The sequence below is a fragment of the Gymnoscopelus braueri genome, assembly GCF_963280865.1.
Source record: "Gymnoscopelus braueri genome assembly, chromosome: 6".
NCBI lineage: Eukaryota > Metazoa > Chordata > Actinopteri > Myctophiformes > Myctophidae > Gymnoscopelus > Gymnoscopelus braueri.
The window spans coordinates 36,512,512-36,529,491 of record NC_137607.1 but is presented as its reverse complement, the minus strand read 5'-3'; the positions used below and the strand labels follow the sequence as shown (position 1 = coordinate 36,529,491).

At 45.4% G+C, this 16,980-nt stretch overlaps 1 protein-coding gene across 1 annotated transcript in view; it reads left to right on the top strand.

Moving 5' to 3' along the window:
* Window positions 1–16,980, top strand: part of cpamd8 (C3 and PZP like alpha-2-macroglobulin domain containing 8) — a 78,660-nt gene that overhangs the window by 30,045 nt on the left and 31,635 nt on the right. The window contains exons 24-31 of the mRNA XM_080431841.1: window positions 170–293; window positions 1,405–1,579; window positions 3,463–3,531; window positions 3,626–3,782; window positions 4,398–4,574; window positions 6,777–6,858; window positions 12,511–12,667; window positions 13,079–13,153. Coding sequence (XP_080287967.1) covers window positions 170–293; window positions 1,405–1,579; window positions 3,463–3,531; window positions 3,626–3,782; window positions 4,398–4,574; window positions 6,777–6,858; window positions 12,511–12,667; window positions 13,079–13,153 — 1,016 coding nt within the window. The remainder of the gene's footprint in view (window positions 1–169; window positions 294–1,404; window positions 1,580–3,462; window positions 3,532–3,625; window positions 3,783–4,397; window positions 4,575–6,776; window positions 6,859–12,510; window positions 12,668–13,078; window positions 13,154–16,980) is intronic.

The following is a 16,980-nucleotide window of genomic DNA, read 5'->3' as shown; positions in this document are numbered from 1 at the left end:
TATCGCCTTGGTCTCTTGTTGTACAATGTATATTACAATTCAGATCCAGTGCTATTCCTAGCATTCTAGCCCTGACTATGCCAAAACGATTTAGTGGGTTCCGGCCTCCGGGGTTGCCTGTTTTGCACAAAAGTTTGAGAACCACTTTATTTTATACTTCCATTGTCAGAGCGGATCCACATCTCTACTCCCAACAAGTATGAATACCAGTATGTAAAGAAGCCTGGCAAGATGACCCACTTCCAGGTGGCAGTTAAGACCCACAACGATGCCCACTTCGCCCTTTCTGCAAGGTTAGTATACAGTAGTTTGAACATTTTCATCGTTTTTCTTTGTTTGTTTTTTTTACATTTTGTTTTCAATTTTAGTTTACTTCTGATTCGTTTCTCAAGTTTGTTTGTTAGTTTAGATTAGTTTTTATTCTGTGAAAAGGCTTAGTTTTAGTTTAGATTTTATTCGTTTTAGTGTAATATGGGTGTAGAAAAGAGTCATCCTGTAGTCAGTAATCCTCGCCTATTCCCATGGATTGGATCCACCCGTCTCACCTGCCCTCCTAAACCCTATAATTTCACCTGCCCTCACTCACTCCTCATCAGTGGCCTGCTCTTTGTATGCTGAAACGACTACATATGAGAGCCCTCTGTCCTGGAGTCTCAGATAAGCCTATAGCCACTTTTGGGACACTGTATACCTTTTTTGTATTTGGGGTGGCGGTATCCAGGGTCCCTTGAAAGTCAATGCCTTCTCCCATTCACTCGCTGGTACCACTCTCTGGTCTCGGACAAATATAACGTCTCTAAAGTTTTGCAGAGAGATTTCAAAGATACTCTGAACTGCATTAGGGTCCCGCGGAAACGTGGGTTGATCGGCGCTAATCGGCGTTGCCATTAAACAATTTAAAATATGGATGGAAAAAAGGTATACAGGGTTCCGAAAGGGGCTAAGATAAGCCTTGGTTATGTGTGGATGAAAAAAATAAAAACAGTTGAAGCCTCATCATCTCCTTGCGCAATGCTCATGTGTGCACACAGGAACAATAAAGGGCTTAAATGGAACTCAGTCGTCCATACATTCTTACCGATGTGCCATGGTGATGTTCAATGTCCTGTGAACCAGTCTTAGAACTGTACCTTACAATGGGGTAATCAGGGGCAAGATTCAAGGTCAGCAAAATAGCAAAAATAGCCGATCTACTAGATCACGACAGCTTGTAGATGTGCTATTTTTGCTATCTTTAAAGATTTTTGATAAAGACTATAAAAGAACCATTTCTCTATGATTTTAGCTGGTTATAGTTTTGTAAACACACAATGCATTTTCAGTTATTGTTTTTTGGAAAGCCTTGTTATTATTTTTATTTCAGTTAAGTTTTCATGAATTAGAATAACCCTGCCTCTCTGCCAGTCCCCATGACAGTGCTGAGCTGCTGGAGATCGTGCTGGGGGGTAGACAGAACACCCGCTCCTGGATCTCCGTGGGGAAGATGGGCGAGCCCCTAGTAACCACCCCGACGCCCGGCATCCTGTCCTGGGATGAGTTCCGCAGCTTCTGGATCAGCTGGAAAGGGGGCGTGGTGCAGGTAAAATCATCTGGGGCTGCAATGATGAAGTTCAATGAGGAGATTGTGTGCATATCGTATACACTGTATGTAGGACAGGTGCTGGATAAAGAGGCAGAAATCAAAGAGAGGTAAAATATCTGCACACTGAATTATAGTTCCCAAACAAATTAACATTTCAACGTTGCCCTTGTATTACATTTGTTTGGGAGCTATAAATCAGAGTGTGGATATTTTACCTCTCGCTGCAATTATAAAACAAGGTGGTTAAATAGGATAATGTCATGATCCGATGCTGTATAGACAACCTCGTGATATGTTTTTGAACAGTGGATGGGTTGTATTGTGTGTATGTACACTGTATAATCCTGAGTGTCAATGTAACTCAGAGAGTGCACAAAATGAACACAGTCGGGATCCACTTGGAGTCACAGTGGATTAGAGAAGTGCGGAGCCAGTGTTGAAATGAACGCACAGCATATAGATCGATGGAAGGGTCCGGCATTAGGGAGGGTGTTTGGATAGCGATGGTAGATGTTCATTCACTCTTTAGGAGAGGAAAGTGAGAGAGACTGGGCAGGCCACAGGGTCTGTGTGTTAACCCATTAAGACCCGAGGCCGATTCTAAAAAGGTCTTCTAAATGTTTCTATGTCAGTGGTTCTCAATCTTTTTCATGTCAAGGACCCCCAAAAGTATATGTATTCGGCCGTGGACCCCCATCTCAAAATATGTTGTTCCAGGGACCCCCAGAAGCAAAGATTTGAGTTAAAAATGTCGCTTGATTTTTCAAAAATAGCAGATCTACAAGCTTGTAGCACGGCACTCGGTGCCGCACTATGAGCTTGCATATCTGCTATTTTTGAATAGCCAAAGTATAAAATAGTGGTTAAAGTGGTTACACAGATGCGTTCCCGGTCTTAATGGGTTAAGAGGACTGGCGCCACTTTTACTGGCGTGCCTGCCTGTGAGGTCACGCTTAACGGGGCTGATGTCAGCGAGGACACTTACTGATCCGTGGCCTGGTGCTCGCATGGCGCTCGCTGGCTGGCACTCTGGCCCCAGCATTAGCCTCGCACCATTCACCAAAGGGACTAATTAAAAGCCCGCTCTTGAGCACCGTATATTACGGCCCAATAGGATTCATTTATTTTCTTAGGGACTTGATTGCGGTTTTTTTTCGGGGCTGGACTGGGGCCGGGAGGCTGGGCCGTGCATGGTCTTTGGTTTAATGTGATTACCAAATGAAACCCTAAATACACGAGAGGAAATGGGCTCTGAATGGGCCTGTGTACTGTGTGTGTGTGTGTGTGTGTGTGTGTGTGTGTGTGTGTGTGTGTGTGTGTGTGTGTGTGTGTGTGTGTGTGTGTGTGTGTGTGTGTGTGTGTGTGTGTGTGTGTGTGTGTGTGTGTGTGTGTGTGAGAATGAAATAGCATCGCCAACACTTGGCAGATGGACATTATTAGTGCCCAGTATGGGGCAATCCAAAAACGGCACCAGTTGCTCTTTAACCACATGAACCCTAGCATCCCTATTCTGGGGGGAACATTCCCGTTCCTGTGACGAACCGGACCTGCCTTGTTTTGGCTGAGGCGCGGTGCTATAGACCATATTCACACGGCGGCCATATTGGAATTTAACATTGAAAGTGCCACCCCGTTGCCGTGGAAACGGGGTGGCACTTCATTGACTTAATAGCAACATGGCCGCCGTGTGAATATGGTCTATCCCTCTTCTTTGCATGAAGAGACATATTTATTTGTTTGTGTGTGCAGAGAAAATAAATGCTACAATACCTCATATAATGGCTGAAATGTTTACGTCACAGAAGTCTTCTTCCCCTTCTATTATTAAATGAATTGCCGTTTTAAGAAGCGTTTAACCTTCTGTGTGCCTTTTGCTATAGGTTGGCCATGGTGTGCAACCATCCAATGAGTCCCTGATCCTCCAGTGGGCGGGCCCTCTCCCTGGCCAGGTTGGACTCTTCTTTGTGATATTTGTTTCACTGATGACCTTCATTTACTCTCAAAGACCGTCAAATAAAGCAATCATTCTTTCGTTTTGTCCAGGTGCGCCACATAGGCTTCTCAACGGGCTGGGGTTCAGTAGGGGAGTTTAAGATCTGGAGGAAGGAGGACTCTGATGAGAATCACAACGAGGCCTTCACCCTAGGGGTCCCTCACAATGTGGTGCCAGGATCAGAGAGGGCCACTGCATCCATGATCGGTACAATAGTGTTTATGAATGAGTATACAGAAGAGTTCATTGTTATGCTGTCCTCACAACCCTGTACATTACTTTTATAGAGTTGCATTGTAGGGTACTTATTTTCTTTTTTTACCAGGTTGCTTGCAGCCTGATCTAGGAAGAGACTGATCAACTACTCAACACTTTCTCGACACTTTCTAAACACTTTCTAGCGACCTTTTCATCATTGGCTGTCCTTCAATCCTTTAAGCCAATGGGGAGACTTCCCCGAGACTTCCCCATACTCTGAACGACGGGTGTTCTCCCATGCTATGGGATCATAGCCCAGAACAAAAGAAGTGTGGTCGTCGCAACCAAACAAACTATATAAAAAAAAAAGTGTGGTCGTCACCACCAAACAAACTATTGACTTGACTCCTCATACACACACACACACACACACACAGCGCCGCCTCCAACAGCGATTTGTTACTCCGCGAGCGAAAGGGTACAGGACCACGGGTCCATTTGGTTCCATGCAGGGACGCTGGAGAGAGCAACATGGTATTAATATGACTGCGTCATCATTTCTTGTTTTTAAACTGTGTGTGTGTGTGTGTGTGTGTGTGTGTGTGTGTGTGTGTGTGATAACAGGGGATGTAATGGGGCCAACCCTGAACAACCTAGACAAGCTGCTACGGCTGCCGTTCGGCTGTGGGGAGCAGAACATGATCCACTTTGCCCCCAACGTCTTCGTCCTGAAGTACCTGCAGAAGACCAGACAGCTGAGCCCAGAGGTCGAGAACGAGGCCACCGACTACCTGCTGCAAGGTAGACAGACAGATGGGTGGGCCGCAAACACTTTTCTGATTTTCAACTGGGCCCCATGGTCCAGAAAAGGTTGGGAACCACTGATCTAGATATTGTGTCAATACACCTGGTCTTGCTTACACTTAGAGCTACATATGCAGTATTTCCTATTCCAAATATCAGTGCAGAAACTTACAGTAACGAGGAGACTCGTTATGTGTCAGGACTTTTAAAAGTTCAAAACTACCATCCGCATCAGGATGTGGTACTTACTGTACTGTTTCGGGCAGTGAGAACATTCTCTCTAATTGCTGGCAAAGTGGTACACCTTTACTGGAAAATGATGGATTTAAGTTTACCTTGGATTTTTTTACCTAGAATTGTAGATTTCTTGACAGAGGACCCTGTGGCTTGGCTGGAGTTGACTTTTTTGAATCACGTCTTGGAACACGTCCCTGGACACTGCTGCTGGGATCCCAGCCCAACCCAGTCTCACTCCTCTGTGCTCTGACTTCCCCAGCCCATGGCATGGGTCTCACCCCTTCGCCTGTGTTTTCCCTTGCCCAGGTCAAGCATGTCTGCTTGAACAACCATGCAGATACACTCACTGGAAATCTCCAGTAACGTTTCTCTGTACACTTAATAAAAGTGGCTTTAAAGCTACAATCCGGGACTTGTCATAAAGTATTTGAACTAGATGCACCGCCATCTTTATTGTAATTACAGCTCTGTCTGGGAGAGGGAGACAATTGACATAATTGACACAATAAATTGTAGCTATAAATATTAAAGTTTGTTGGATCTACGTGAATTTACCTCTTCCAAGGTCTGGCTTCACACTTCCACATAGTAAAGGAAATGGGCAATCTGAGCCTTCACAAACCATAAAAAAAAGGGTTAAGGCCCCTAAACCGGTACTGGTGCCCAATTTTTACAATCTGTATGGTAGACTATGTTAATACAATATAGTTAGCACATCAGCGGTGGTTGGAAGTGGTCTCCCTACTCTTCCATTGAGAAATCTCGACCCTGGTGTCAGATAGAACACCTTCTGGTTGACAAATAGCCCTATCCGACTCGGCTTTGGTTGTTGCATATGTATGTATGATATTGCCAGTTCCGGAGAGACTACCTAAAAGAACACACTCGGAGATGGATGGAGATAATGGATCGATCCATCAGTGATGCAAGGAAAAGCAGATTAACTAGGAAGTAGGAACTGTGGATCATGGGAAGGAAGTAGCAGTAGGAAGATCAAGAGCTGTTTGAACAGATTTCACAAAGAGAGGACTGGCAGTACTTAATTCTACTGAAGGTTTTTGGAAGACATCCTGGCACAATATGGGTGCAGCAACAGACCATGAAGTTCCATCCATGAAGTTCCGACCCCATCCTGTGTAGATGAATGTAGCATCCTTGGACTATTAGCTGACCCCTAAGAAAAAGCCCTCACATCCTGAGCTTGTTGTACTGCGTTGATATGTTCAAGATAAAAAACACAATAAAGATGTACATAGGTGAACAAATCCCAATCATGACATTTAGAAAACCATCTAGCCACTGTGATAAAACCCAGCCCACTATTTTGAGAAAGAATGGCCACTGAAAGCATCTGGTTCTCTCAGCCGACTGCTGGAACTGCTTGTCAACCGAGTCCTGTGTCATATTGTCCCTTGATTTACCAGGTAGTCTCATTTGGAAGGCTGGGATGCTTTGGGATGATACACCAAAGATCCAAGCCTGTTCAAAGCTTGGAGAGTTGTCCTAGTTGTCCCAGCTGTAGTAGGGTTAGGCAAGGGCAAGTTAAGTTAAGTTTTCTATTGGTTAAAAACCGGTGCGGTTGTTGTAACAGGTATTTAAGGATATAAGCAGAACTCTTGATATTTCTTGAACTCTGATGCCTGTGTCATAGCAGCTACAGGTGATGTGCATGTCCACTGAATGGTGAATACATCTATAGAGCAGGATCTCATTGAATTCACTCATTCTGTCAGGATTTCTTCACTGGTCTTGGAAGGCAAGGAAAGTGTGGAACAATAATAAAATGTGAACCTATTTACCAACCAAAAGCTTAGAATGCAGTCAGAGTTTAAAGTGTCGAAGAGGTTCCAACTGGACTCAAGATTCAACATTTTGAAATGGGGAAAAGTTTTTAACCCTGGCCTTATTTTTCCGCCATACTTGCTCAGCATCCCCCTGTCTCTTTTCCAACCTTTCTCTTAGGATATCAGAGACAGCTGACCTACAAAAGGCAGGATGGGTCCTACAGTGCATTTGGAGAGAGGGATTCCTCTGGCAGTATGTGGTAAGTGTGGCAATGTATGTATGTCTACTTTAAGACCTGAGGCCGATTCTACAAATGCCTTCTAAACCAGCAGTTATTTCAAGATGAAAAAAAAAAAACTAAAAATAGCAGATATACAAGCTCGCAGCACAGCACAAAGTGAGCCGCTGTGAGCTTGTACATCTGCTATTTTTGAATAGCCAAGGCTAAAACCTAAAATGACACAGATGCTTTCCCGGTTTTAATGGGTTAAAAAATCCATCTGACTTCATCAACTATCTTAAAGCTTTGGTTTTTGGTGTAAAAAGCTATAGAGAAATGTTGCTTAATTTGTTGCTTACATTTGATACATTTCATCATTTTAAAAGCTGGTCAATGTGCGGTACTTACGAGGGCCTATACTTATCAGCAGAGTGCATGGTCAGTGATTGGAAGTGGAGCTATTCAAATTCATGCATGATTTGTACCAGGCTATTCGGAGTGGCAGCAGTAGTCTTCAGTTTGGAAGCATTGCTAGCCAATACAATAACATTTTTATCAGCATCAACGTGCCTTGTGCTCAAATTAATACATTCCTGTTGCTGAGTTTAAATCAGGTAGTTTTTCCTCTTGTGAGTGTTTATTTTATGTTTACTATCCCTGGGGCCGGCAGGCGGCCATAACTATCTCATAATGTTTAGAAAACTGAAATGAGACCCTCAATGAGGAGCCCCAGTGTTCCATGCCTCGCACATTCAGGCTCGATCGCAGCGTGCATACCTCTGGTTGATTTATTAGCCGAGGTGGGTATTATGATATTTAATAGAGCTGATACTGTGAAACAGCAGGTTACATAAACCGCAGAGAATCATAAAGAAACGGCATAATTGGATCCCTGAGGTAGGCTAGGCTCCGCCGATTTATTTGCAGTTAAAGAGGGTTCATAGTCACGGTGCTGAATGGACCCCATGCTGCTTTGGCCCCATGAACCGGGACTTAATGCTACCAGGGTAGACTGCGTTTTAGGAGTCTGGAGCCACTTCCTTACCGAAACAACCCCCCTTACCTATTTCTATTTTGACATGGGCCTAGAAAGTAGAAGTGGGATGTGTCTCAATGTCTCATCTAAATAGACTGCCTGTCCGGGAGTAACTGGTAACGTTAGTCTAGCCCATGGAAACCATGAGTTCTTACCCACGGATGGTTATGAGAGGATATGAGGACGTAACAATTACAAATAGCTGTTGGGGTTTTCCTTGAAGCCCAGGGAAACAGGTTTGGAGTTTGTGGGCACAACTCAACACAACAACACAGATGTCTGAACCTTCGGTAAACCCGAGACAAACACTTTATGATTCCATCAGCTCGCGGCTTTTGTTTTCGGTTCCAGAGTTCACCACGGGAGCAGCACATTTATTGCCAGCTTAAAAGTACTCTTAATGCAGTGTTGATGTATCCCAGCTTGTAAAAATGTATCTGAGCGGAAATTGCTGGGGTCTAATGAAAAGATTGAGCTTAACAGGCAGTAATGTTTTTGTACACAGTGCTGGATTCCTCACGGCACCACTGCTGTTCCTGGACAAAACTGAAAGTTGTTTCATTCAACGGCTCAATGATATGCAAGAATTAGGGATACACAGAGGAGGATGGACCAATGGGGTTACTCAGTTCTGCTCATAGGGACTTGCACTTAAGCTCCTTAATATACACTTGAATGTTGAATGACAGCTGAATAGGTTTGATTGAACCACGTAAGCCCTATATACGTAATTGTACGATGAATAGCCAAAATAGCCGTTGTTATTCCGACATTTTTTGACAATTTAATGATATGCCCAAAATTGGGTTGCTGGGTTGAAAGTGGTTTAAGGGCAAGGTTATGAGACAAACACTGCACATGTACACACATGTATGGTACAAACACACACACACACACACACACACACACACACGCTCTCTACCACCGGCCCCTGAGCAGTGAACAGGATGCGTTTGTAGGAAGAGGTTTGTCATCAGCATTTGGATTGATCCTCACCGGGCCTCGGAGCCCTTGTTCTGACATGGCATGCATACCTGCCGGTATTATTAAAGCTCTTTGATTCCGTCTGGATCCAATGAGAGCCATATGCCGCTGTAATCTGCGGAACACACTCGCTCACACACACACACACACACACACACACACACACACACACACACACACACACACACACACACACACACACACACACACACACACACACACACACACACACGCACGCACACTTCTTTCAACTATCTCTTCTACCCCCCCCCCCCCCCCCCCCCCCCCAACCTCCAATTTGTACAGCATGTTTGCTAATTCACTGGCCGGGGATGGGTAGTGCAGACTGACTATGGGCAACACTCGCTTGACCAGGCTGGTTAGACAAGCACAAAACTCCCTTGAAGTAAGGCTTCAGTTGTTCAAGCTTTAGTCTCATGTTACCTTATAGCACCCTGAGCAATGACAGAAAAATCCGAGCCAGCTTCTAGCCAAAACTGAACACTAGCTTTAACAGAATTACTGAAAATCTCTAACTTCTATGTATAATCTTTCTTTCGCCAAGTGGGACTGAACTCTGCATTTTCTCTTCCAGTCTTGTTGGCTGGACATGTTGAGGCTGGCATGGCATTTCTCTCTGCCAGAGATTGATCTGACAGTGTTAGTAGGGATAGGGGGTGGGAGGGGGTGGGAGGGGGCAGTTTGAATACCAGAGATGGAGAGAACTGATACGCACTGCTGTATAAAACTATCCATTCCCAGTCCTCTGCCAAACTGGCACGCTGTTTGATTATAGCAGGAATTCAGTGTTTTTCTTAGACCTTGGACACAGGGGCCTGTGATATCATTAGCAAGGTGATTATTTGTAGGAAGTGCTCTGATATACTCCTAAACATTAACACACAATCTCTAGGGGTGCCTGGTGGCTCAGCCAGACCATGATAGTGAATGTGAGGACCTGGGTTTGAATCCAACCCGTCTTGTTTTGCATGTCTCTCCTCTCTGTTCCTTTCCTATCTCTCTACACTGATATGACCTATCTGAAATAAAGCATAAAATGCCAAACATTCCTTTGTAAAAAAACAAAACAAAACATACATTCTCTAACCATTTCTACTTTTGAAGTGTAAACGTTTTGAACTCAACTGGACCCATTATGGTCCATTTGACACTGTCAGAGTTCAATTAACACAGATGATTTGACTCTGTATAGTTGTTCTGTTAGGTTGTTCACACATGCCCCTTCTGGCCTGAGTTTGAACCCCACCAGGAATCTTGCTCTTTAGCCTCCTTCCCAGCTCTTCTGCTGTCTGTGTCAGCATGCAAGAATACGGATACATTTGTATCATTTTGTCACGATGTTGCAACAGCCACGGTGGCAAACATTATTTTAATAACAGGCCAAGGTAATGGACCATGTCCAAAATTAACCTTCACCTTTAACTGCCAAATCTAGCTGAGTCAACAAAACAAAAACAATTGATGGTTTGTTACCTGCAATTGTGGTTTATAAATTAACTCCTCGGCCACAGCCAATCCTTTATTACATTTTTTCCAATGGCAGGTGTTAATTTCATTTAGCAATTTATTTTTACCAAAATCGCATAGTTTTGATGTGAAGAGATCATATTGTGTGTGAAAAAATAACAAGTTTTCTACACTAAATGGTCGCAAAACAGGAACGTCAAATGACACATTTGAATTCCCCCCCCCCCCCCCCCCACATGTATGATCTCACATCAAAACAATGGGTGCAACGTCTTCTTAACACTGAAGGATTTTGCTATGTTGAACCTCCTTCCACTTCAAGATCCAGTTGCCCCAAGGCGACCCGATCCACTTTTAGCATTAGTTATGCTAAATGAACTCTGGGTGCTCTGCAGAACAGCAGCACATCGACAAATCTGGAACAGTGGGGGAAAACCCTCCCTCTCAAATCAAGCTAGGCTGGAACCTGTTCAGCTGTCATTCATCTGATATGGCCCCTTGAGTTCTTCTTGTCTCTTTTACTGTACCTCTTGGCGTATGGAAGTGGGGAGTGGGATATATGTGGGGCAACAGGGGAGAGGGAAGTACCCCCGGTGCGGTGAGGTGAGGTGAGGGAGAGTGGTGTAAGCCTGTCTCCTCACCCCACTAAATCATCTTTACACTTCCCAGGACCTCTCCCAAGGGCACAGCAGTTAAAGCCAGTGACACAATATTACTTAACATTATAAAAATTCCTGCAGGCTCGGGACTCCATCCCGGAGTGCTGTCTCCGGGGACGAATAATGTCCAGGCCCCAGCGAAGGAAGATTTAATACCTCACTTTATGAGAGTAGGGCTCTTTTTTCTCTTTCTCTCATTTCCCTCTGAACACATTCAAATCCTCAGTGTTAATATATCCATTTGTAACTCTGGAAGTGTGCAAATGTATCCAAATGGACCCTTTACGGGTCCATTTGGTTACATAACATGGGAGATTTTACTGTGTGCTCTCCCTTGGCCTGTTGCGTCGCTTACGAGCCACGTTCAAGAAAACCGGGGCACAACCCCTCTTTATTGTTTATTTATTCATCTTCGACTTGTTTTTCTTTGTTTTTTATGGTAGGCAGCTTGCCTCATCCTCTGGCTACAGTTTGCAAGAGGTCGAGTGTAATGGAATGTCTTGCTGTCATTGTGGAGCCGTTGGCCAAAGGCCCCCCCCCCCCTCGAGGCCTGTGTTTATTGATGAGCGTGGGCTTATTAGCTCAACCTAGCCCCCCACCCCACCCCACCCCCCCAGGGCTGCCCTTCTCTTTTAGCCCCTTTACCGCTATTACTTCTCCAGTGCGAACCACCAAGAAAAAAACCTCATAAAAACTCCGTGACACTCCTGAGCTTAGGCAGAGTCACAGCATCCACCTCTTGGGGACGAGCGTTTGTTGTGCGAGTTGCTGCGGAAATGCTTTCGGGGGACCGCTCACGCCCCTGCGCCGCGCCGCAGAGACCAGCTTGATTTGGCTTTGTGAAATTCCACATTGTGTGTAGACCACAGGGGTTGCATCCTTTGACGGTAATCAAACCCATCCTCTCTGCTCCACTCCATGTGTCTCTAACCCACTCAACACTTCTCCTCTCCACTCCACATTTCCATTGCTACTTTTGGCCATTTCACCAGACCGGTCGTATTGATAGCTGCTCTCCCTTACCGAACATCCCTCCATACTTGCTACTATGAAACCATTTTACACTCCATGTCAATCAACAACCCCCCCCCCCCCCCCCCCCCCCTAGCAACACGCACGCACGCACGCACGCACGCACGCACGCACGCACGCACGCACGCACGCACGCACGCACGCACGCACGCACGCACGCACGCACGCACGCACGCACGCACGCACGCACGCAGACTTCTGACACGTTGAAGGAATGTGACCGGTTGGGAAATCTTTTCACTTCACTGCCAACATGACAGGTTGTGAACTCATTTGTGAAGTTTGATGGCTCTAAGTATTTTACAAGGATTTGTCAGCACACGTATGAACGAACTTTGATATCTCACCTCTCCCTGCTCCCCTGTCTGTTGTTCTCCATGTTCCTCTTTCCCCTTCCGTCTCACTCATCCGCCATCACCCTCTCCTCTCCTCTCCTCTCCTCTCCTCTCCTCTCCTCTCCTCTCCTCTCCTCTCCTCTTCTCTCCTCTCCAGGTTAACAGCGTTTGTGCTGAAGTCCTTTGCCCAGTCTCGGGGCTTTATCTACATCGACCCAGAAGAACTGCGGGCAGCCAAATCGTGGCTCATCAGACACCAGCGGGACGAGGGCTCCTTCCCTGCCATGGGGCGCATCCTGAACAAAGACCTACAGGTTAGGATTTGTGTGTGTGTGTGTGTGTGTGTGTGTGTGTGTGTGTCTGTATGTATGCAGATGTAGTGTGTGTATGTGTATGTGTATGTGTGTGTGTGTGTGTGTGTGTGTGTGTGTGTGTGTGTCTGTGTCTGTGTCTGTGTCTGTGTGTGTGTGTGTGTGTGTGTGTGTGTGTGTGTGTGTGTGTGACGCGCTATGAGCTTGTATATCTGCTATGACACTGACACTTTCCCGGTTTTAATGGGGTAAAACCAGTTGAGAATGCCAACACACTCTCATTGACTGTCATAGATTAGTCCAAGTACAGTATTACTTCAGGAAGCGTGAATGAAGATGATGACATAGGGTAGAGCCCTGGAAACAAGTGACATGTAGATTGTGTATAAGCCAATGCTTACTCCTTTTCCACAGGGAGGGATCCATGGGAAGATCTCTCTGACAGCCTATGTAGTAGCAGCCCTGTTGGAGACGGGGATAACCACAGAGGTAAGCAAGCAGTCTACCAAGACCTGCAAACACTCATCACTCTCCATGACTACAAACAGACTGCTACCCACCCACCAATATAACTTGACTTTTACCATTCAGTCATAAGGAGCAATTTAATCAACCTGTTTATCCAAAGTGGTTTATAGCAGTGGTTCTCAATCCCCAGATGACAGTGAAGTGACAATTTAAAGTGATAGTTCACCCCCAAAATGACTTTTTTTCTATCGATTAGTCACCCCATGGAGACTTGAATTCTTGGATATATATATATATATTTTTTTTGTCGCATTCCTAAGCCAATAATTTGATGACCGGCAGCGGTTCCGGTAGGAGACACAAAGAGTCTCCTTTGTGTCTCCTACCGGAACCGTTACCTACCGGTCCGCTGGTCATCAAATTATTGGCTTAGGAATGCGACAAAAAAAATCTCCATGGATGCGACAAAAAAAGTCTCCATGGGGTGACTAATCGATAGAAAAAAATGTTTTTGGGTGAACTATCCCTTTAAGAACTTTTAAGACCTTTTTAATTAAAAAAAATGCCGTTGTGAGCTTGTAGATCGGCTATTTTCATAATATTTATCTGTGAATCCGAGTCAAACTAAATGTAGTCTGGGAGGCATTGCGTCGGAGCTTGGACAGCAGGGGCGCGGCCACTGCGTTGTGATTCAAATCAACAGCCAATGAAGAAAAGGGGGCGGGATCCACATGCAATTGGTGTTGCATCTAAATAGGATCGACGGGAAGCAATTTCCCCTTGAGAAATTGCGGCCGCCATTGTTGTGTACTGCTGTTTGCCTCTTGTCAGACTTTTTAGACGAGTTGCACAGCTCTCAGACCGGTAAGAGGCGTGTCCGCTCAGATTCTGAGCGTAAGTTACATCCCGCCCACAAATACCAGGGCTCTGGCCCAGAAGTTCCTCGCCGAGCTGGCGAAAACTTCTGGGAACTCAGATTAAACTAAATGTAATGCCTCAACTCCTACAATTCCAAGTGCTTGTCAGGGTGCCCAGTTCAAATATGATTATTTTGGGGGGTCGTGGCCTGAAATGTTTGAGAGCCCCTGCTTTATAGTACAGTACCAAACATTTATAGCCTGGGAGATTACAGCAGGAATGGAACCCGTAAGCCTGGCAATATTGGAATCTCAATCTAATATCTGACCAGGATCACATAACAGATTATGTAATAGCTTTCTAACAGTCCTATACGCAAATGTAACAAGCATGTAATCCGTGATAAACTGCAACCAGCTCTCGGTTTGCGCTTGAAAATGTAATGAAGAAAGTTTAATTGTCACTAGTCATACAGTTACAACAAGCAGTAAAATGCTTGTGTGGCAAGGTCCGCAAGACTGCTAACATCAACATAACAGCAATAATACTGGTTACAAATATAATATGATTCAATTAAAATAAATACTTATTAGGAATGAGATTAAGCCCCTTGAGGTATTATTTTGAAGCAGTAGGGGAGGATTTGAGGGGGGGGTACAGTAGCTTAATGTCTATTTATAGAATGTGTAATAAGGCATAACCATGTATACAGATACATTTGTTGACCTTGTGTTTCAAATGCAATTGTTTTATTTTGTTTATCCTATTTTTTTCTTATTCTTTTGTTTATTGTCCATATCCCTGTTCATGGCTCTGACAGCCGGCAGGTAAAACATTTCTTGAGACGGGCATTGAGACACCTCAAGCGCTTGCCAGTCCACAAACAGTCTGTTACCAGGGTGATGCCTGTCTTTTTGATCTACTCAAGCCTCTACTGTCATAAATGTCCAGCAGGGACAGGAGGGAGCTCCCTGTGGTGCGTTCAGCCAAACTCGCCACCATCTGTAGAACTTTCTGATCCCGGTAATGGCTATTTCCATACTAAATGATATAGTGCTCTGTGCTGGCCCCTCTAGAAAGGCGTCATAGTTTTCTGTGACACCTCTAATTTCCTTGACTGCCTGAGGTGATAGAGGCGCGCCTTCTTTGCCACAGACTCTGTGTGCATTCTCCAGGTCAGGTCCTCTGTGATGTGCACACCAAGGTACTTGAAGCTACTCACCCTCTCCTCTGTTGCCCCATTGATCAAGACCTCTGCCGTTTATTAAAGTCCACGATCATCTCCTTGGTTATTCCAACGTTCAAGAAGAAGGAGTTTTCCTGACACCACTACAACTTTTCTGCCACCTCCTCTAGGTAGACCGTCTCATCATATTTTGAGATCAGGCCCAGTCCATCCAGTTTGCTAGCCAGCCTGGTGGGGACTATGGTGTTGAATGCCAAGCTGTCGTCAATAAATTGCAGCCTGGCATATCCCTCCTCTTTGATGTCGAGGTGGGTGAGGGTGGAATGCAGTACCTTGGAGACGGCGTCATCCATGGATCTATTAGGACAGTGTAGGCAAGAGGGGCAGATGTTAAAATGAATAGTCCTCTCGCCTCTCGAAGCACACTTCATGACTGCTGATCTCAGCGCTACCAGGCGGTAGTTGTTCAGGCTGGCTGCTGGGGAGGCGTTCTTATGTACGTGGTGCGTGGACAATGATGGACCTCGTGAAGCCAGTGGGGATTTGGAAAGAAAGCCACTGTTAATGTTGGAACAACGCAATAACGTTTTCATTGCATGTAGATACTGGCTGAGAAAAGACACATTTTCTGTCCCTTTCTGAACATTTTGCTGTCTGATCCTACAGTACCCACAATTCATTGCAGAGGCTTGGCTGTCGAGCAGTTCTTGGTCCTCCCTTGTGGCAGAGGGGAGAAAAGCTGTAGTTCATGGACTTGGTCCTCCCTAGTGGCAGAGGGGAGAAAAGCTGTAGTTCATGGACTTGGTCCTCCCTAGTGGCAGAGGGGAGAAAGGCTGTAGTTTGTTATGTCTGCGACAGTGTGTGGTTCTTAGGATTCTCTGCTTCAGCAATACAGAGAGCATTGATGGACCAGTGCCATGTACTGATCATTACTCCTATGAAAAACAGTGGAGTATTCCTTTAAGTTCCAATCATTTTTAGGTGGCAGAATGATTGAGAGTATGCAGTGGTAGTGGTGAGTAGATGGATCATGGTAGGATTCTCAGTCGGCTCTGATGTCAACCCATTACACACACACACACACACACACACACACACACACACACACACGCACACACACACACGCAGTCCAGAATACCAGTCCAGCCCACTGTAAATTCAGATGGGCTGAATTGGCTCATGTGTGAACAGGATCGCTGCGTTCCTGTCCTGATAGTTGCAAAGATGGATGTGCTGGCAGCAAGCCCACTCATATTTGTTATACCCCAGCGCTGCTAATCTAATATTTAATAACTCTTTCGTTGACATCCAAAGATTTATGAGGGTGACAAGCACAGAAAACGATGCCCTATGAAAGCTACACCTCGGTTGCATTCCACCTTCTTCTGCTCGTTCTTTGCTCCCTGCTGCTCTCTGTTGCTCTCTCTCTCTCTATTAAAAGGTCATTTAAGAAATAAAAATGACAGGCACTCGGGTGGTGTTGGGGTACATTTCCTGACCACCACCATGGAAACTAGGGTATCGAATCCTCCATGGTGCTTCTGGCTCGGCTGGACATTGCCACACTGACACAATTGGCCGTGTTTACGGGTCAGAAGCAGGGTGGGGACAGCGATCTCTGTCGATGCACTATCGACTCCTGCTGGTTGTTCTGGGCGCCTGTTGTTGAGTTGGGTGGCTGGGGAACCAGGGGCCTGTTCCTCAAAAGGTGAATTAAAAAAGCCTGGCCTTAAGCCAAATCCAGGCTTGACAAAGTCGGGTCCGAAAAGCCTCGTTTATTCCGTTCCTCAGACGCCAAGCCAGG